This window comes from Balaenoptera physalus, assembly GCF_965194825.1.
Source record: "Balaenoptera physalus genome assembly, chromosome: 11".
Lineage (NCBI taxonomy): Eukaryota > Metazoa > Chordata > Mammalia > Artiodactyla > Balaenopteridae > Balaenoptera > Balaenoptera physalus.
The window spans coordinates 76718576-76740528 of record NC_138896.1 but is presented as its reverse complement, the minus strand read 5'-3'; the positions used below and the strand labels follow the sequence as shown (position 1 = coordinate 76740528).

The 21953-nt window shown below is 42.6% G+C and overlaps 1 protein-coding gene across 2 annotated transcripts in view; it reads right to left on the bottom strand.

Annotated features, from left to right (window-relative positions):
- The window catches only part of CACNA2D3 (calcium voltage-gated channel auxiliary subunit alpha2delta 3), an 800023-nt gene that overhangs the window by 165569 nt on the left and 612501 nt on the right, over positions 1-21953 (bottom strand). For both annotated transcript variants that reach the window (XR_014251113.1, XM_082414438.1), the window contains 9 exons: positions 20770-20841; positions 20451-20512; positions 19017-19084; positions 14958-15003; positions 14701-14798; positions 13040-13133; positions 9994-10089; positions 6537-6658; positions 3786-3866 (listed from right to left, as the gene is read on the bottom strand). Coding sequence is in view for 1 of the 2 variants with exons in the window: in XM_082414438.1 (XP_082270564.1) it covers positions 3786-3866; positions 6537-6658; positions 9994-10089; positions 13040-13133; positions 14701-14798; positions 14958-15003; positions 19017-19084; positions 20451-20512; positions 20770-20841 (739 nt within the window). In the remaining variant the exon portion in view is untranslated. The remainder of the gene's footprint in view (positions 1-3785; positions 3867-6536; positions 6659-9993; positions 10090-13039; positions 13134-14700; positions 14799-14957; positions 15004-19016; positions 19085-20450; positions 20513-20769; positions 20842-21953) is intronic.

Below are 21953 nucleotides of genomic sequence, written 5' to 3'. Positions count from 1 at the left end.
ACTTAAAAAATTCAGAAATATGAACTTCTTATCAAAAATTGAGATTAAGTATTTTGTATTTGTCAGAGCGAGAGTCTAGAAGGAGAATACAGAAGGTCAGACAAACACCTCAAGGAGGGGAAGAAATTCCCTGAATGTTTATACCTTCCAACTTGGCTCAATTCCTCCCCTCAATGCATTTCTTTTCTTCTCCAGGTCATTTCCATCCTAGCATGATGGAAACAGTGTCTATGACTCTTGTTCTACTGGGCCTGGTCTCTCCATTGAGAGTGGAGTGGAGAATTAACACCATGATCTAGGTAATTTATGGAACTCAAGTCAATAACAACTAAGTAAGGGCAAATAGGTTTCTGCAAGTTCAATTCAGTTTATAGAATCCTCACTGAGGGTCCACTATGCTCCAGGGACTCCATTGGGGTAATGCTGTGAAGGACAGAAGATGAAAATTACGAAGTCTTTGACCTCTAGGAGCTTCTAGATGACTGTTCAGCTTTTCAATTCACTTGTCCTGGGTAGACATAGCTTTAAAAATAGCTGCTATTTTAAAGTTCTCTGGTGGGGAGGGACAGGGGGCTGTGGGAGGAACTGTCAATTACAGGGCCCGGTTATTATTCACTTGTATCTAGAGTGCTGGCAAAAGCACGAGGTCAGGAAATATTTATTGAATAAATGAGTGAATGAATGCATAGGTATACTGCCAACTTAAAGATAAAAATGGGCCACCTCAAATCCTAGCAATTTTATACTTCCGCATATCCAGATATTTTCTTGTTTGTTTTCTCATTTTATCCCCAAATCAACCCAGAGTAAGGTGAGGGAAATAATAATCCCAACCCTATTTTAGATAGAACTTCAGGGACCCAAGGCCACACATTTAGCAAGTTATAGAGTAAGTGACAAACCTACGTGGACCTTACAGTCCCAGGCTTGCATCTCCAATAACAAAAGAAAAATGGATTAGGGGCCTGACACACACAGCAGGTTCCAGGGCTCTGGAGAGACTTGGTGGGCCAAAGAGAAAGTCATACCACTTCTTCCTTTGCAGTGGGAAAGCAATTAAGCAAATTTAGCATGCTAGTGGCAGCTGGAGAGTTGGCAAGTTCCTCAAGAGAAGGACTGTAAGCAATGTCATAGGCCAAGAAGATGGATGGGGCCCATTTATGCACAGAGGCTGACGTATAAATGGAATCCGGCCCAGTCTGACTGACTGCCCTTTCTTCAAAGATGTCATTGACAGATGATTATCTAAATGTTTTTGTTTGGAAAAAAAAAAAAAAGAGAAAGAAGAGAATAACACACACACACACACACACACACACACACACACACACACACAGATACACACACAAAACCAAAACAAGAAACTCTTTCTATCCCAAACAGACATATGTAGCCAATGAACATGAGAACACCAGATCAGATCTGGGAGCAGTGCAGGCTTTTCAAAGTAGTCCTTGATAATAAACTGCAAAATTGTGCACCTTTCCTTTCAGATAAATTTCAATTTAACACAAGGATTTCATTGAAACCCCAAATTACTGCCAGTTGGCTGTATCCCATCTGCTGTTGGAAATACACTGGTGGGGGACAAGCCTGCTCACCTATTCATCTTCACCTGCCAAAACAAGGTTTCTTCCCCAATTAAAATGGGCTTTTAAATTTTAGAGTAGTAAACAATGTCTACTTAATTTGCGGAGAATACACAGAAGAAAGTGACCAAACCTAATTACCCAGTGACATGATGGGTGAGTCAGAGTCAATGAAATTTGGGGGAAGTGCTGAAGAGGACCCTCTGCTTTTGGAGACATAAAGGACCTTTTGAAGTCATTGCCTTCACGGTGCTGCATCCATGTCAGCCTTCAAGATCAAAATTGAGCAATTCTGTTTTGTCTTATGTCTATAAGACCCAGTTTAAAAAAGAAGATTAATAATCACCAGATTTAAAAGGTAAGGACTAAATACAGTTCCTTGGATAACCTTGTTTCTTTGTCTTGCTCTGTAATTATCTTCTGAAAATGGGCACCAGTTGACACATATTGAGTCGTAGTAAACAGGAATATGTCTCTTCCACCCACTCAGGGTGGGCCAGCCATGTCTCATGACTTGCCTGTGGTCTCTGGCCAACTGTATAACTCAACAGTAGGCAAGCACGCCATTTGGAAAAGTCATGGTCTTCTCCACACTGGATACACAGTGCCCAGGCTGAGTCCATGTTTTGCCCATACTCAGCCAAATAGACATTTATGAAATATAAGCCATTTGGAAACATTTGAGCACACAGTTTGTAAACTTGGACAGATGTGGCTGGGATGGGCACAGTGATCTTAGGGCCAAAACAGAGCATCCTTCATGATGACTTAATGAGAAATTCAAGGAAAAGGTTTTAGAAAGAAATTTCAAACAGACAGACAGATAGTTTGGTTCAGACCATGTCGTTATCAGCTGTTGCATGTGGCCCCAACTCCAGGGAGATACCATGCCTCCAGAACTAGCTGGCTGGGTCAGCCTGGAGGCGAGTAAGGCTGACCTTTAAGCAAAAATAAATCTTGCTGAGTTAAATGATCCTGTCTCCTATTTTCCTCAAGGAACATGAGACAGTAAGAACAGCAGCCCTGAATTTTCACAGTCCTTATCTCCTGGCTGATTAGTTATAGGTCTGCATAGTTCAAGATGAGCTTACAGGCCGGATACGTAAGACTGTCTTCCTTGCTATACCCAATAACCCAGGAATAACCAGGGCACAACTGTCCCCAAATCTTTCAATCCCTGCTAATCTATGAGAATACAATTATGATGTATAGGCTATGTCAGAAATAAAGTGGGGGGGAAAAGGAGTATTTCCTAGCCAAAGAACAACCACTTCAAACATGTCTGATCCATCTGAATTCCTTCCCACAAATATTCACAATGTGTGGAGCCACCGCAGAAGCTGATGTTCAAAACCACCCTACGGTACAACTTACTGAGAGAGGCTACTGAAAACAAAATGACTCCCTTTGGTAAATCTAGCCAATATCAGGATGACACTTGGAGTGTCTCACCTATCCGTCAACCAAAGGCTCCAACAATTATTTATCAGAAATAGACAATGTGCCAGACACGCTCTTAGGCTCCATTTTCTCAGCAGCTGTCCTCAAAAGAGGGCTTGTGGCAGTTTCTGGTCCTTTAGGCCAAATACCACCAATGAAAGCCGCCAGCCAGCCACAAAAATCTACTGACACTCCTGAGAGTGAGAGAGATGGGAAAAGCCAGAGACAGGGTTTCTTTGACAATTCAAGACTCAATCATAAAATGTTTTGGCTTTCTCCTGGTCCCAAACCCAGCACCTGTAGATACATCTAACTCTAGTCACTCAGGGGGATTAGGGCGATGAAAATCTCACGCTCTCCAGAGAAGTGCACATTTCAGCTTGTATTTGCCTAAAACAAACCCACAATTTCCTTGTATGGCCCCTGTTATCCTAATGACATAGAAGTGGAAGATCTGGAGCTTACTTTAAGTGTTCATGGCACCTACTGTCAAGAAATGATCTTCTGCACATACCAACAATTTCTTACTGGCTCAGAGTTTAAGAATAAAATCCTGGGAAATATTTCTGCTTTCACATCAAATTCAACCAGCTGTCAGAGACCTCAATTGGAGGAGATGATGCTAAGATGAAGAGGAAGTAGTTTTTAATGTTTTTTACCTTTCAAAGCCAAGTTTCTGATACGTGGAAGTAGTTGACAAATGATGAATGGACACCATGCTTACTTTATATTCATTGATTGAAAACCATCATTTACCTGCCACCACGGGAGACTTCCGTTCATCCAGGAGCTGGATGGAGGTACTTGCTGTCACCACATTGCTTTTGTTGACTGTTCCTGTAAGAAGAAACAAAACAAAACACAATGACAAAATGAAGATAGTCATAGAGCTTATGTTAAGAGAGTGATGGTATTGGTTTGCAGTCACCAGTTCTGCAGACTGTGCTGGGGCTTGCTTCCCAGAACTCGGAGCTGGTCGGCCCTGTTAGGCGATAGGTGCTGGGTGGGCGGTCCTCTCAGCTGAAGGAATCACTGCACCGAGTTATGACCACCCCCAATGGGGAATGTCCAGCCGCTTCACATCAAAATTATTAACCACCATGGAGGGACCACATTTTAAAAAATTTGTGGTTACTAATATCAGTGTTTACTTGTGTCAGTTTTCATATTTATATTGCCTTTCTAAATATAGCCATGGAGAGCTGCTTGAGATAAAGTTTTGAAATTATTTTACAGTGAGTTGAGAACTTTAGCTCTGATTTGTTGGTTAAAACTTTACTGATCTATAAAATTCTAATTTCAAGCCAGGTTTTTCTGAACAAAACCATTCTAAACAGGGATAGAGCTGGAATGCAATCCTTACCCCAAACTCTTATTAATGTGATAACAATATGGTATTAGTATAAAGAGATTTTTAATTACTAACAATGTTTCTAATACTCATGAATTAAAAGACGCTGAGCACAAATTCCTAATGCCCGTAGTTAATAATTGTTAGTCCAGTGCCTGCCTTTTAAAAGGTTCAATGAATGTGAGCTGAATGGAATCCAGTTGAATTTAGAATCAGGGAGAAGGCAGATCTGAATCTGAATACACTTATGACCAAAGCAATTAAGAATTCTCTGGCCCAAGTCTAAGCTGTAATAAAAACCGGCTTCTTTTCCAGTGTGTACAGGTATTCAACACACAGGAGAAAAAAACGAGGGAGAGCTCCACCACAACACCTGCATGTGGTGATTTTTAACATTTTCTCCAAATCTAAAGGGGCCACGAAATCTCCTAAGCTATTATGTCATCCATAACTTTACCATGAACAAGGTAAATTCCTTTTTTATTATGCGATTTCATTGAAAGTTCAGTAAAAAACCCCACCTGCCAAAAACCAATTAGACAACAACCTTAATTAATCAGAATTTTTTTCCAGACATAATTCTTTGTAGGAAAAATGGTGAATAATAACAAAGCAAACTGACACGAGGAGCCATCTCACACACACACAGACACACACACACACATACAGCACTTCTGGGAGATGCTCTCATTACCCACAGCTCCTCCTCTCTGTCCAGTTTTGGGAAAAAGCCCTTCTGGATAACCTGATGGCTCCTGTCCAGATCTAGCAAGCTAAGTTCTATTTTTTTCTTTAGAAGACTACGAAAAAGAAAGTATCATGAGACTGCACGATAAAAGAAGACATTATTATTGACAGGTTTGCAGTAGAATCAGAAAGTCCACTGTCTCTTAGTTGATATTTTCAGCAATGAAATGTGATACAGATAAACATATAAAGAAAGAGCCTTAGTACCTGGAAATTTATATTTGAGAATACATGTATGTGCATGGCTGTGGGTAAACACAGGCCTGTCACCACAGGAGCACAGACTCCAAGAATCTTGGTCCTTAAAGGAACCTAATTGATAATCCCCTCTAAAACCCCACCTAGGGCGGGAATTTCTACAATAACACTTGGCCTTTCCTTGAATATCTTCATTAATGAGGGACCCTCTTCCTAAGGAGTCCATTTAAATAATTATTAGACAACTCTTGTCAACATTTCTTCCACAAATTTTGAAAGCCTTATTTCTAAAGATGTTTTCATTCACGGAAATGAGCAAGTGCCAAAACTCAGGGAGGGGCTTTGACACTAAGCGTTAGAGAGTCTCCATTAGGGTTGACTTGGGAATGCTTGCAAGAGATTAATACAAAAGGCCCTAATATAAAACATAAGTATATATTGAACTGTCCAGAGCAATCCAAGTTTATAGAACTATGTCTTATTCATCTCTGAAGTTTCTACAATGCACGGTAAAGAGCCTTACATAGAATGAGCACCAAAAATATCAGATGCATGAGACAAGAAAAAGCCAAGGACAATTGAAAAGATTTTCCAGTTTGTCTTGCTTCTAAAACTGGTTGAAATAAGGTAATGTTCAGTTCTTTTTTGGAGGGAGGTGACCTTAGTTTTTTTGGTAATATCATAAAACCTTAAGACTGAAAGAATCATTGGCTACGTGCCTCTCGTTGGTCACTGCAGCTCCCTGTCAGGAGAGCACGAGGCTATACAAAATCTTAGTCCTTACTCTTGCGTGTTGATTTAAATCAGTTCTGATGGGGAATTGTGGGCCTCCAGAGTGATCTGACTTGCTGAAGGTTCTGGCAAAGGATGTTATGGCTGCATGAATTTTCTCTAAGTAGGGCCATGATCACATTTTAGATAAACAAAAATCTATTAAGAAATTTGTATTCAAATTCCACATGGTACAAAATAACAGTCCTGCTTCCTGACATGCTTTTTACACAATCTGGGTAAGTTAAAGCTTCCTTTTATTTGGAGCAGCAGCACTTATGGAACTGGTCACTGGTTCAGAGCTAGGCCAATATTCAACATTGGCTCTCAAGACTGAATTTGGCTCCCTTAGCATCCAGGCTGCTCCCTCATACTCTGCATGCAATGCCCAGGCCAGCAGGACCAAAGGGACAGAGCCAGCCTCCAACAAGGGCACCCACCTGTGCTGAATGGGATCGAATAGACAAAGCTCCCTGGAATCTGCTCAGCGGCTCTTCGGTACCAGAGAGGGAAATGGTCTGCATTAAAGATGTTCTCCTTGTCTCCAGCTTTCAGGAAGTCCCTTGAAATAGAAAAGAAGAAGAAGAGCATGGCACCACTCAGCAAGGAAAAGCCAGACACGAGTGCATGCCAGCAGCTTTTGTTGGGTAAAAACAGTGTAGGCTTTTAGAACCCCAACCTGCTTTTCTCAGTACAGAGAGGACCTGTGTAACATTGTGCAGCCCAGATTACTCAGAAATATCTTGTAGAGTCCTGGCAGTCAGACTCCAGTGGGTGAAATGATTTTTCCTAGGATATCTAGTGAACTAATAGTCTTAGCATCTGAAGCAAGCAAAGCCTCCAGAAATCACACCAGAAGACCAAAGGTAGTCAGAAAGCTTTGTCTTGCCTTAAAATCCAAACACATAGATACATATCCTTGAGAGGATCAACATCTTAGGTAGAGCTCTCTCTTCTTATAAAAAGGGTAAAGGAGGTAAAATGGGTCCACATGGGGATCTTTGCTTCTTTCCTTCCCTCCCTACCCTCCAGCCAAACAGGACTGTTCTTACTTCTGGATACTAGGGGCTGTTGTGGTGTTGGGTGAGACAGGTCTAGGTTTTAGGCAGAGCTGAATGATCTTGGGTGAGTTACTTCGGTTAGTTACTGAGTCTCTGAGCCCCATTTGTTCACCTACAAAGTGGGAATAATAATATTACACTTACCACGATACTATCAGAATAACACAACACCATGTGTGAAGGGGCTAAGTAAACTGAAAGTGGCTCACACAAACATACGGGATTCTTAAAGCCCAAGAGTTTCTTTCATTCTCTATGGTTTAAATGGAAGCTGTGAAGTGGTAATTTCTTAGACTTAGGACTGTCTTAGGACTGACTTAGGACTTAGGGGGAGTGCAGTAACCATACAGTGGAGGCTGACATCACAGGTTGCTATATGTGTGCTACTACACGGGCTCCAAAAGGCCACACTGAAAGCACAGGATATATTAATATTGGGGATGGTGGCAGGTTACAGAGGCCATGAACTATAATGGATCTAATTCCAAAAGCAGGTGGTGGGGACAGGAGATAGAACCTCAGTGTAGGAGCCTGATGATAGTATAGCTCTAGGATGGGAACTTTATATTATCCAGACCTATCACCAATACTTTGAACTCTTCCTTGTATGCTCTCTTTAAAAAAAAACATAGAAATTCTAAAACCTTTCTAGCCTTGGCTAATAGAGTGCATCCCAATAGTTGGGTATCAACAAATATCATTTGATTGGAGTGGGTAGGCAGGTATAAGACCCTAAGACAATGGAAGTCAAGGTGCCTCTACATGAATCAATGATAGGATTTTCCTGAAGACAAGAATTGTTTCATCCAACCAGATAACCAATGAGTATTCACTTTGAGTCACAATAATGTCACAAGGAATAGAACTCATAGCTGTAGATATTTTTAGCTTCCCAAAGCAGTTTCACATCCGAAGGTTTTCTGATCCTCACAGTAAACCAGGGAGATCATTAACCCATTTTTCAGATGTAACAAGTGAGGTGAACCAGGTACACATCCCAGCAGTCCTGAGTGTGGTCCTGCCATATTTCAAATCCATCACAATCACCTGTATATCAGACTAGCAAGGTGTTATGTTTTGTTGCTGTTAGTACTTTTCTTGTTTGTTTGTCTTAATCTCAAAACATACAACAGTTTTTCTCTCTGAGCATTAGAAAGTCTATTCCTGTGTCTCCTTTTGCCTCTCTGGGTCCTAAAAGGAGAAGGCGATGTGTATCCCAACACTTGTAGTCCTTCCTAGGAACTTGCCTTCTGTTAAAGTAATTGTTTGGGGGTACAGGGGTAAAGAGGACTTGAAAATAATCAAGTCACAACTATAGTCAACTTCATAAATGACAAATTTGAGAAGCTGAGGAAGAAAGAGTCCTCAGATGGGAATTAAAAGCCAGTTCATAAAACATCCAAAAATCTATGGATCTGCCACTTACCAGACCTGGTCTTAAAAGATCATATGGTGGGTGTCCGGGCCTCATCTAAGAGACACAAGAGCACAGCTAAGCTGGGCTTAATGGGACAGGAGTGTTTCCTCATTGGGCTCCTGATGGGCCAAGCCCTCTCAAATTGGTGGCCACCCTGTGCCTTGGTTATTCCCACCTCCCCCCCCACCAGGGACCGTGAAGGTCAGGATTTGTGAGGTTCCATGGTAACCTCTGGAATCACAAACACACACTTTGCAAACTCTCTGAATCTCAGGCTCCATTCATCCCTGGCCTAATAATGTCTCTTACTTCAGAGAAAAGAAATTGAGAAAACATATTAATGGGCTCAGGAAAGACTTCCCAGGCTCACACCAGCTCTGGTCAAACACCAATTTGAAGAATTAAGACCCTGTGGCTCTCTGAAGACAGACACAGGGGCCGAGCAGTGGTTTAAAAGGGCATCTGAGGGCTTCCCTGGTGGCGCAGTGGTTAAGAGTCCACCTGCCAATGCAGGGGACATGGGCTCAAGCCCTGGTCCGGGAGGATCCCACATGCCGTGGAGCAACTAAGCCCATGCGCCACAACTACTGAGATTGCGCTCTAGAGCCCGCGAGCCACAACTACTGAGCCCGTGTGCCACAATTACTGAAGCCCGTGCACCTAGAGCCTGTGCTCCACAACAAGAGAAGCCACTGCAATAAGCCTGCACACTGTAATGAAGAGTAGCCCCCGCTCGCCGCAACTAGAGAAAAGCTCGCATGCAGCAACAAAGATCCAACGCAGCCAAAAAATAAATAAATAAAGAAATAAAGAAATAAATAAATAATTTAAAAAGGCATCTGGGTACTGAACCTGGTGACACTCTGCCCACTGTCCATCTGGGTCTCTTTAGAAGAACAAGGAAACATTGTCAAACCCGAGAGCCACCAGAATGCCTGCTCCCGAGTGTGGGGCTCTACAGGCCCTCAGGCTCCGAGCTGAGGCACAGAGATTTACTAAAACGTACACAAACAAATAAACACCAGACTTGAAACACTGCTTCTCGGGACAGGCAGGAATTCCTCAGCAGACCTTCGGGACAGCTGAATGCCCTCCGGTCATTTGTCAGGAGGTGAGTGAGTCCTCCCACTGGCTGCTCCCTTACCAGCCACAGCATCTCCAGAGCTGAGCGAAATGACTCACCAGGGCAGGAGAGGACTCCAGGACAGTGGACAGAAGCCAACAAGCGTGAAAAACACAGAGTCGTGGAAGGGCCAACAATGGGCAGGTGAACACACACACTGCGGTCCCCGAGGTAGAACAGAGAGGAAAAATGTCAACAGGCCTGGGGTGGCCTGAATTTTGTTTCTACTGCTGGTGGAATCAACAAATGGTAGAAGCTTCCCTTTCCATGTCCCACTTCAGGAGCTCCCTACTTACTGATTGGTGAGCTGCTCGGCCCCAACAAACAGGTTGATTCTTGAGAGGCCCGTGCGAGTGCCGAGGAAGGCCACCTCCACACCCTTGTCAGAATTCCTGAAACAGAGCAGAAGGAATCAGGGGGATTCTGCCAGACAGTAAGCAGATAATGGCTTCTGCATTTTAAGACTCATGGAATGTTTTACGAAATAACAGTCTTGAAGCCTGAAATTTTGGGAGAAATGATAGAAACATACGCACACATGCACACACAGGATGCAAACTCTTTATTCCTTACAAAAGTTTTCGTGGTAATTCTTGCCAGAAAAAGTAAGAAGTCCATGACCAAAAAAGCAGCATGAGGAAATAAATGCATCCCGAACGCTAAATAAACACACCTTTATCTCAAGGTTCTGGGTGCAAGTTCAGAAAGAGCAGGCCAACTTTAAGGAGAGGAAAAAAAGCCTTAGAGCTAGCTTTTTGCACTGATGCTACCAAGTCTCTTCTTGGTTCTGAGACTGTTAGTGGAATCTGCCATTAGCGAAAAGAAGCAACTGAGTCACTGACTCAAGTCTGTAGTATCCCACAGCCTGGAAATGTTTAGCACTTGAATTCTACACCATTCTGGGGGCACCAACTGGTAACTTCTACTAAAGAATAGGCCTTATCCTCACCACCAACGCCAGAGGGATGAGTAAAGAAATGACTTCTGTAAATAGCCCTACAGGATGCCACACATAGGAACTCTTAAGGACAGCCTTAGCAAAGAAAACTCATTTGAAAATTCACCAAAGATTTTATTCCAACATTCAAGGCAAATTTTATATGTTTGAACATGTTCTTCAGGGTTTTCTCAGTGGATACTTCTTCAAAAAAACAGCAAATGGTCTTTCTCCACAAATATACAATTTTATTCTACAAAAAAATATGAAGAGAATACTGATTCCTGAGTTTGCTTCCCTGCCCTAGATGCTAGTAGCAATTTGATTCAAAGCTTTATCCATGTCGTCTTCAGTATAAGATAATTTAGTTACTTGATCTCTGATGGTTGTCAAAGTGGTCAATACTACCTTTAAGTATTTAAGGGATGAATCAAAACAAACATCATGCATTTGTTTCTGCTTGTAGCCTACACCAAATTGGAAAGCCAGGCTGCCCAATCAGTTACAGATGTGGACTACAAAGCAAGCTACCATTTTGGAAATCTTTAGCATCTGTTAGGGGTGAATCAGCAATCTTTCCAGAGGATTTTGTGTTTCATGAGAACCTAAAAGAAACATTTCCACTAGAGAATGCAATCACAGGGAAGGCTTTGACTCTTTCCAAACCTCCCAGGGAATAAGATCCATGCAGGTAAGCAGTCCAAGGATACCCGCAAATATAATGAGAGTGGTTACATCTTTGGGAGTCCAGACTCATGTGTTAAACTACCTACCTTACATCTATGCTTAGGAGTCATTTTAACTATAAAACGTCTAGAAAAGAATTCTGGCCATGTCCAGTCCCAAACCTGCTCTTCCTTCATTGTCTCCTGTCCTAGGAAATGGCACCACTATCTACCCAGGTATTGATGTCATTAACCTGAGAATGATCCTTGACAGCTCAGCCTCCCTCCCCTCACACCATGAACCCATCACCAAGTCCTGGGGGTCTTACTTCCAAAGCATGCCACAAGTACATCCCTTCTCTCTGTGCCCACTGCCACTGCCTTGGTCCAAGTGGCAAATCCCTTGAACTGCTGTAGGAGCCTTTACTATTTTTCTTACCCCCATTACATTCTATTATCCACATAGCAGTAGAAGGGTCTTTTTTAAAAATGCAAATCTGATCATCTCCTTCTTAAAATCTTAAAATGTCGTTCTTAAAATTCTTCAATGATTTTTCAGTATCCTGAGTATAAAAGCCAAAATCCGTAATCTGATTCCCAAGGTCCTGAACCAGCAGGCCCTACTGTACCCTTGTCTCTTGACATCTTCCAGCCTACCCTCTACATTTCAGTTCTGTTGGCCTTCTTTAAATTCCTCAACCATGTCAAATACTCTCTCACCTCAGGGCCTTTGCACATACTGTTCCAATTCCCCGGAATGCTCCCAGGGAACCCCTGAACTAGTTCCTGCTCAGAAAAGCCTTTCTTGTCTTCTATCTCCACTCTAGTTCTTGTTACTGTCTACATGTCTAATTTTCCTTCATAGTTATCACAATTCTTAATCATATAGCACACTATATATCACAGGTACCATGATGGTGAGGACTGTGTTTGATTGAGTTACCTCGATTTCACCAATACCTAGCCCAGTGCCTGGAACATAACAGACGTGCAGTCAATATCTGATGAATGAATGAATGAAAATGAGAACAGAATGAATAATAGACCTGATATAGGAAAATATACAAAAGGGAAGATAAAAAAAGGAAAGGAACTAATAAAGAATAAAAAAGGAGAGAGAACTGAATAATGTATGACCTGAAGGTATAAGGAAAAAGGAATAATTTTTTTTCTTATTTTTAATTGTTAACAGCCTACTTAAAATAGTAAAATACTAGTATTAATATTAAAAATAAGCTGCTGAAGCAGTTCTCACCCTAGTCTTTGACAACAACTACCGTTGCCTGCCCTCCTCCCCCTACATCCTCCACTTCAGAAATAAAACTGCAGGGTTATATCTGACACCCTAATGAAATAGAGCTCTCACTTCCCTGTCCTCCTCGCAACCTAGCCTGGCCCAGATCCCAGGTTCCCTCTAGACGGTGAAGGTGAGAGAGCCACGGCAGGGCAGGAAGCAAAATGCTCCTTCCGCCTCCCTCTCTCTCGGAAGTGTCACCCTACCTCAGCATACCAAATTTCATGTAATGTTAAAACTCAAACAAATTATATGTCAAACCCAGGAGCTTGCCATCCAAGCCAGAGCCGCTAATCTGCTCTAGCTCTTGTGGTTTGGAGCTTTGGGGAAAATTAAAGAACTTTAACACCAGCCTCCTAAAACAGTTTAGTTCTTTAAACCATAACCATATTTTGGACGGCTTGTGGGGAAATGGCCATGAAAGGGGGACACGTGCAACCACTTACTCAGATTTGTTGAGGGCAAGGCTGGTCCAATAGGCTTCAATGGGAGCACTCACCACAGCATCAAAAAGGACTTCTTGTATCAATTCTTTATCACCTGTTGGGAGGGATAGACTTGAGAAGATGGCTTTGGCTAGACCCCAAATTGTAGCATGAGAAGTGCTCACTGGGCTCATTTTACAGTATCTACAGGCTACTTTCTCCTATGGTGCGTTCCTGCGTTAACCTCCCACCAGCTGAAAATATGAAACAGTTCTGACACCTGATATGCTGCAATACAAGGGCCCCCAAAGCATTTGGATGAGACGATAGTAAATTGAGAGTCTTGGGTGTCTCACGCTTCAGTTTTCTACTTTCCCTCCCCATCTAGTAGTTCATGCCATAGACCAGCACGCCAACTCTGGGATTCGGAGATCAGAAGGCAGCACTCCTCAGTTTGCTCTTTTCATCCCCATTTCTGTCCTCTATCAAAATTTGCAATTCTTCAGGGCCCTGATCCTGGTTGTAAGGGAAAGGGATATGATAGCTTAAGAACTTCTGGGACTCTTATTTTGTCATTCCTTCCATCTAAGATTTTTTTTTTTTCATTTTATAGTAGGACATCTGTCCTTATCCAAATGAATTCTTGATAGAGCTCTGTGGAAGAGGCCAAGGAATCAGGAGGATATCGTGAGTCTAGCAGAGGCGTCCTAAAGCCCTACAGCTTTATCACCTACAGCAGGCCAGTCATCACCTTAGCTGATGGCCAAGAAGACAGGGCAGCTTTGTTGTAAAAGCAAAAACTGGAAACAACTCACCATCAAAAAGACAATGAATAAACTGAGATATAGTTACATAGTAGAATACTATATAGTAATTCAAATAAATGCATCAGAGCTAAATGATCAACACAAATATATCTAAAAAATATAATGTATAATGAGTGAAACACAAGTTGTAGAATAATATATATTATACCATATATATAAATCTTAATATACAAAGTAATGAAAATAATGGCACATACTGTATATGGATATATATACATATATCCATATATTAGCTACTGGAACTAATTTATGCTCGTTCAGGGACTGTTCTTGCACTCGGTGAGCATCAGGCCTGCTGCTGCTCTCTCCCTGCCCCACTTTCCCTGCCCCCCTCACCAGCTACTGGCCATTTCTGACTCACTGAGCTCCCTCAGAGGGCACTCTGTAGGAGGAGGGGCAGCAGAATATACAGTGCAAGAAGCAACATGTCACAGTGGCAATCCCACACCGGACAGAACCAGGAGGCCTAGATTATGGCCTTGGATGAGACAAGTCCTGTTTCCAGCCCTTGTTTCTCTTTGTAAAATAAAAAAGCAGATATTGACAGTCCCCTCCCAGTTGAAACATTTTCATGTTACTCAGGTGCTTGACTAAATGGTTTGGTAAGGGGACAAATCCAATGTGAAGGGTTAAACTGGGATTGGGGATTCTGCATGACTCTTGGTAACCCACGTTCCTTTTCCTGTTCCTACAGGAAGCAGACATTTGGCTGGATTTAACGTGACTGATCATCTCTGCCAAAGCAAAGCTTCCCATGAAAACTGAGGGGAAATATGGTCTCGAGTTCATGCACACACCCCCCACCACCGTCTGACCGCCATAGGCACACACACATGCATCTGGAAGCACACTCACATTGGAGCAGAGGTTCTTTGCCTTTGAGGTAGAGCTTAATAGCTTCTAGTTGAGACAGATGACGGTGCTCTGGGTGTAGGTCAGTGTTGCAGTAGGACCTAGGAATGTGACATGGCCCAAAACAAGAACATGTACATATTTATGGCATCACTTTCCTTTGCCTTTGAACCAGGAGAACTGGGCAAGGGAGTACAGACAACTTGAAATCAAAGAGGGCGATAAACACCAATGCTGAGGAAGAATTGTTCCACTCTTACCATTCGTCTGCCAAGGACACATCAGGGTGTTCTAAGTCATGCAGGCCTGGAGGTCAAGGAGAAGGGAATCATGAGTAAGTACCATCTGTGTGGGGCACTGACCACCCCCCTCATCCTCTCCTGTGCTTCAAATGGGCAAGGCCATGGGGGGTGGGGGTTAAGGGTAGACATCAACCCCAAAGATATCTGCCTGAGAAAAGGGACTTTGCACATAGGAAACAAGTTCTCTTCCCAGGCAGAACCTTCCCCCCATGTCCGCCTCACTCAGCCACCACTGCAACTTTCCCTGGCAGTCTCCCAGGAAAGCCTTAGCTCCCTGAAGATAAATGATGCACCAGTGAGTCCTGGGAGAGAAGCTTAGCAAGATGGTGGAGACACCAACTTTGGAGGCCCGTACAGTACAGCCTGAGTTGGGAAATTGGGTGGGCCACTAAACTCCTGTGTGATGTTAGCAGGTTGATTTACTCTTTCTTCATGTGCAAAACAGTAATAATAATAGTCCCTAACTGACAGGTGGTTGTGAGGGTGAAATTATAGGTTGAATGATATGAGATTGCCAATACTCAACTGTTTTTGACCAGCAAAAATTGCTAGTTGATATAGGATGCTAAGTTAAAATGAATCATCAGTCTGGAGAGATAGCTAGGAGAACTGAGGCCTGCAGGGAATTGGGGAGTTTTTATATGTAGAATACCCGAGACACCCTAACTCTGTGAAATCACTCTTTTTCCTTGTGTCTTCATGTGACTTCATTTTGATGGGTCATCAGCAGACAAACACTTCTGAGTGACACCCTCAGGAACTCCAATTTTTGAGAATGTCAGTTTCCCAAGTGACCAACAGTATCTTACTGCACTCAGGATTCCAGTTTCCTCCTCAAATACAAATGTACAAAATAAATAGCAAAATACTAGAACTATCATCACACACTCCTGTTTGATTTTATAGGAAGTAGGCAATGAATTGTATGGAATATCATACTATATGACCCAAGTGGCCATATCCTGGCTCCAACACCTTCTGGTTGAAAGATGTTGGGAATGTCGCTTCAACTCTTTGACTTATACCAGTCAGAAGATGTGGGTAATAGTGCCTAACTCACAGACTGCATGAGAAGGTTGAATGGAATAGTGATTAGTCCCTAGGACAATCTATGCATCCATCCATGCTTTCTTCCCTTTCTTGCTCCCTCCACTCCTCCCTCCCTCCCTCCCATTCTTCCTTCCATATATTTACTGAGCATCCACTATGTGCCAGGTACTATTCTAGGTCCTGAGAACATAGCAGTGACCAATACAAAAATCACTGCTGCTCTCATGGTATTTACTTTCTAGCAGCAGAAAAGAGATAAGTAAATAAAGTTAAAATACATAGCCTATCAGTAGTGAGGGCTATGAAGTTAAGAAAGAGAATGAAGCAAGGAGAGGGGGTACCAAGAGATGGGGAGGGATGAGGGAAAGAGTTTCATTGTTAACTGTGGGAGTCAGGATGCTTCACTGAGACAGTGACTTTAACCAAAGACCTGGAGGAGGTGAGGAGAGAACCACGTAGTAACTGAAGTGCTTGTAGCAGAAGAAACCACAGGTGAAGAGGCCCTGAGCTGGGATCTCACCTTCCTGGAATACTGGGTTAATGATATCAATTCTATATATAATATATTTCTAGTTTCTGTTCTCATCAACCTTCATCTGCAAAGCCCTCTCTGCCTATATTTCATAGGACCCATCAATGAGACCCTGAAGGGAAGATCTTTTTGATTGCTTCCTCTCTGAGTTCCTAGGCCACCAAGGAAATATGACTGTTCTCTAACTCTCTCACCTCCGATTTTGATCCTCCTGAAAAAATCACACCTACTGTTTGATTGATAATGCTGACAATAATGACATAAGCTCTAATTTATTGAACAAGTACTGTGTACTACATATATATAAAGACAAAGTGTCAAGGAGATTCAGAAGAGAAACGAATTCAGCAGGTAGAACTACAGCCTATACCTTCAACCTCAGTAGCAACTCCTTACATTTTGAGCAAAATCAGCCTGTTCACCATCTTTGTAATACCTGCCATTGTCAAAGCAGGTTGAAAATTCCTACTGTCTATGGGAGAGCATTCTTTATGGGACAACCTTCAGAAGCGGTCGCCATCCCCAAGAAACTCCTGCCTTCTTTAAGAACAGAGCAGAATGGTAATCAAGCCATGGCCTTTACGGATGACAAGCCCCTCTACTAGTTAGCCCAGGGGAAGCAGCTTTCTCAGGCTCTGTCACTCAGCAAAGCTGGCAGGATTGGAAGCCCTCCTATTTACAGAGGACCAACAGAGAAAGGAAGATCTGACCTCATTTGTGTGGATAACCAGACACTCTTCCCCTTGCCTAGGATTCAAACTAATTTCTTGCATGATGGTTGCAGTTGGCTCTGAAATTCTCTCTGTGTGAGCTCTTAGCCTAACAGAAGATGATAGTGGCTAAAGAAATGATCCAAAAAACAATGCAAAACAACTCTGTGTGTGTGTGTGTGTGTGTGTGTGTGTGTGTGTGTGTGTGTGTGTGTGTGTGGGAGAGAGAGAAGATGGAGGGTCAGGTCCATTGACTAAGGGAATGAACACAAGAGAAGCAAACAATCCATTAACAATCTCTCCTTTTACTGTTCTGACCATGAGCTATTTCCTCATCTTGACCTCAGATGGCTTAGATGTGAATTTTCTGTCTTCATGAGCAGTGACATCCACAGAGCCACACATGGCTCATGGAGCCAGAAAATTAAAGAAGTTAAAAAAAAAAATGATCCCTGAGAATACATCCTGTTGAGTATCTTGCCCAAATCACAACATTGCCTGTTTTTTCTTGCCTGTCTCTAGGAAGAGGGAGCACATGATTGATTATCTCTGCAGTGGGCATACTCTGGGTTCTGCCCCGGTCAAGATGACCTCTTCACTCTCCTTCCTGTTCCTTAAGATCTCACAGTCAGTTGAGAGACAAAACCCAAAACCCATGAAACAATGCAGGGACACTCAGGAGTAGACCAGAAGGCCATCTATGAAACCTGGCATCTCAGGGACTTCCAATCTCCTTCTTCATTCTCCACTGCATCATCAGAGTGTGCCACAAGGCGGTCTAGCTTCTGGAAGTTCACCAAACTCATTTGTAACCAGCTCTAACACATTAAAACCCAGCTTGTAACTGACCTTCCCACTCTTGGCCACACTCCCTGAGAATACCCACAAAGAGCACGGGTCTGGTCCAACTCCTTCTCTGTCAAGATGCAAAACAGAACACCTAGGTTGGGCAAGTGACTAACTCAAGGCCACTCTGGGAGTGAAGCCTTTCAGAGGTCAGTCCTACTCCTCCTTGTGAGCTGGTGATACTGGGAAAGATAACTTCTCTGAGCTACTAGGTTGTTGGGAGATGAAAAGGACAGTATGGGGGTGAGAGCAGTTTTAAAGTTTAAAGGACTGTAACAACTGCTACCATTTACTGGGAGTTTCCAGTGCACTGGTGCTTTATGAAGACAAGAAGAGGGACTTCCCTGGCAGTCCAGTAGTTAAGACTCCACACTTCCACTGCAGGAAGTGCGGGTTTCTGACTTACTAAATCATTTGAATGATCACGTTTCCCTTGGACCCAGGCTGCCTTGAAACACAAGTGAAATTTGTGGCTCAACTGTGTAGAAGACTAAGGCTCGCACACCTCTCTTTTCTTTTTCTTTTCCTGGGCTTGAGTTTTTACACTAATTCGTATTTTTCTTGGTACTAATTTTTATGTATGAGAAGAATACAGTTGGTGGATGGATGATTCCTATGAGTTGCCTCAACAACTTTGTGGATGAAAGCAGAACATAAATAAATGGAATCATAAGGAAGGCCACCACTAGTTGGGAGTCCCACCATTCTGAATCAGTCTAGGAGAGCAAGGTAACATCAGGTGGGTAAATGGTTGAGTCACATGTCCAGGGATTGGAATAAGGGTTGGATAGATGAGCAAATTCTTCAGCTAACCCAATAGCTGGCTTCAGGGCTTTCTGCCCACACAAAAGGATAAGATGGATGAAGGCAGCATCTCACCTTCTTCAATGGTTACATTCCCTCGGAAGAAATATTTCCCATGGCCTCTAGAGAGCGCCACACCTAAACTGTGCAGAGAAACAAAGCAGACCTTGAAATCCATGACATTGACTGGAATAGACTTGCAGGTGAACTTTATTTTCCGTTTTCACATTTCCATTTCATGTTCTGTAAACAATTTTTTTCAAGTTTACTTTCAAAACCCCACTGATTATAGTTGGTGTTGGTGTTTCTTAGATTCAATCAGCTGCTTCAGTGTAATTTCTGATTGGAAGTGCAACAGCAATGGGCGGCTCCCGCGTGTGTTTAAAGAGGTGTGGCAACTCCTACAAGCCCTTCTAGCAAGCCCTTCTTCTGGATGCTCTTGCAAGAGCTACGTGTCCTGGTCTTCACTACCACCTTATGCACCCCTGCCCTACATTCAGCCACACATGGCTCTTTCCAGACTGTAGAGTTTGGGACGAGGGAAAATTAACCCCTTCTCAATCGCAAAAATGAACACTTCCACTGCCACTTGAACGTAGCTACATGACTGTATGGTGGGCTTCTCTGCCCAACCCTCTCCCTTGTCTGATAGATTTTTCACACTCTCACACTCTCAAAAGTCTTGATTTAAGCTCCTTCCTTCATTGCCTAAAGTCAGAGAGTATGTTTTGATAACACAGTCTCTTCGTTTGGTAAACCCACTTAGCAGTCATGTGTTCCATCAACTGTTCTGGCTCCAAATGGAATCCACCCATGATCCCTGGCCGTATACGACAACAATGCCACATTTTTTTTTTTTTTAAAGATTAATCTATAGTTAGTAAATTCTTTCTCTCCTTAGCTCTGCAAGGCACTAGTTCAGGAACACAAAGAAGCCCTACCAACATAACTTTTTACAAAAAGTGTTATCACACTAAGTTAATAGCAGGAAACTTTAGAATGCCACATACACTTCTGAAAGCAGGCAAGGGGGCAAATGCATTTTTCAGGATTGTTACAAAGAGAAATAACAGGATTCAAAGGCAGACAAGCACAGAACAGTTCAGAGAAACTAAAACGGAAGCACAACATGTAGGGATGAATATGCTACCTCCAAGTGTGAAGGATCATGGAAATAAAAGGCAGCAAGTTAGATGGTTAAGGACCCTGGTAACCCTCTGAATTTATCTATCTACCCTTAGTTAGAACCCCAGAAGCTTATTTGCTTGATAATGAGATGCAAAGCCATGACAAATTGAGTGAGTTCTCCTAGGTGAGCCTGAACCATCTTCCCCCTTCTGGAAAACAAAAGCAAAAGCAGCCTGGGAAAAGCCCCTTCCTCACTCTTTCCGGCCTTTCGGCAGGGTGTTTGGTTATCTTCAGATGATGAGCTCTGAAAGCGTCAGCAGGTTTTGTACAAACACAACTGATGGGTCTGATGGAATGTCCATGTATTATGGTCAGCTCTACCTGAAAGGAGTACCCTTGATGTCTGTATAATAGTAGTCATTTGTCATCACCAAAACCCGTTTCTAGATTGAAAAAAAAAAAGTCGTAGAGAAAAGAAAACATGGTTAGTCTGCTAGGTGAAGTTTTCAGAAATAAATAAAAATAAATGGACACACTATGATCAGGTTAACAGTACTACATGAATCTTGTTTGAGATAAGTAAAGACAAGAGAAAAATGATCTCAGCGAAAGATATTTACTCCAGATAGAGCTTTCAAAGCTAATTTTTCACAGTGGTTTGTTTTAAATTAAGCGGCAAGAATGTTTGAGAAAAATGTACCCCTTTGTCCACTGTCTTCTTCACCTCCATGGAAAACTTCCCCGTCTTCCTATTCACCATGGCATTTCTTAACTAAAACGATAAAAGAAAATTGGAGTTAGTTCTTCCCAGGGTTACCATACTGTCTTGGACACCTTCCACCCTCCAGCTTGGGAGCACATTTGGTGGCTTGTGTATGACAGAGCTGGGCTGTTTCCCCATTGACTCTTGGGGTACTTTTGCAGTAAGTCTGCATACTACACTCAGACCTCTGAAATGGGGCTTCAGAAGAATAAACACCCAACTGCTCTTGTCCAGGGGGAGAGAGGTTAACAACAATAAATAAATGACCATCAACTTCAATTTGGGGTGCTCGTGTAAACCTCTGGGTAACAATGACCAAAAAAGCCTGTACAATGTTGACAAATCCTGAGAGTCAGAGAACAGACCCCCAGCAAATGCTAAAACACTCAAGAAGCAAGGGGAAAAAAAAAAAAAAAAAAAAAAAAGAAGCAAGGGAGACAAGTTACTTTTTCAAAAAGGGTATTGGTTTGTCATGGAGAAATCATTTTTCAAAACATAATCAAGTTAAAGATATTTTCCTACACAGTAGTTTTTTTGTTTTGTTTTGTTTTTTTTAAAAAGCCAACCATTTGGAAGACAGGGATTAGTTTTTCACAGCATGAATCATCTTCAAATACTCTGAGAAACCTGGGCCAGTGAAAGGCCTGGCTGAGGCCTATGGGCAGTGAATAGGGCGACCCTGTATTTGACTTTTGGAGGTCCCATCTGGGAACGGTGAGCCTCTCTCCCTTCCCCCACCCCTGGCTGATCTCTGCTAATTACTTGTGGCCCTTCTGTGAGTTCAGAGAAGGACAGCAGACACAGTGATGAAAGATGTGCCGTCATGGGCACCAATAGGAGACGACGGGAAAGCCATTTAATGAAATAGGAGCAAATGCTGACATGCCACAGTCTGTCAGGAAAGGCTCTTTCCCAGCCCCACGGCTTGTTTTTATTTTCTTATTTTTATTTTTTAATTCTTTCCCTTCTTTTTCTCCTTTGAGGAGCTTGAATAAGATCTGGCTGATAGAGAACTACAGTGCTTGCAAGCAACCTAAATTTGATGTGGGGCTGTCTAGATTTGGGTTCATATTCTCATCTTCTGTGAGAGAGGGTAAAAGCATAATTTTTAGCTGGAGGCA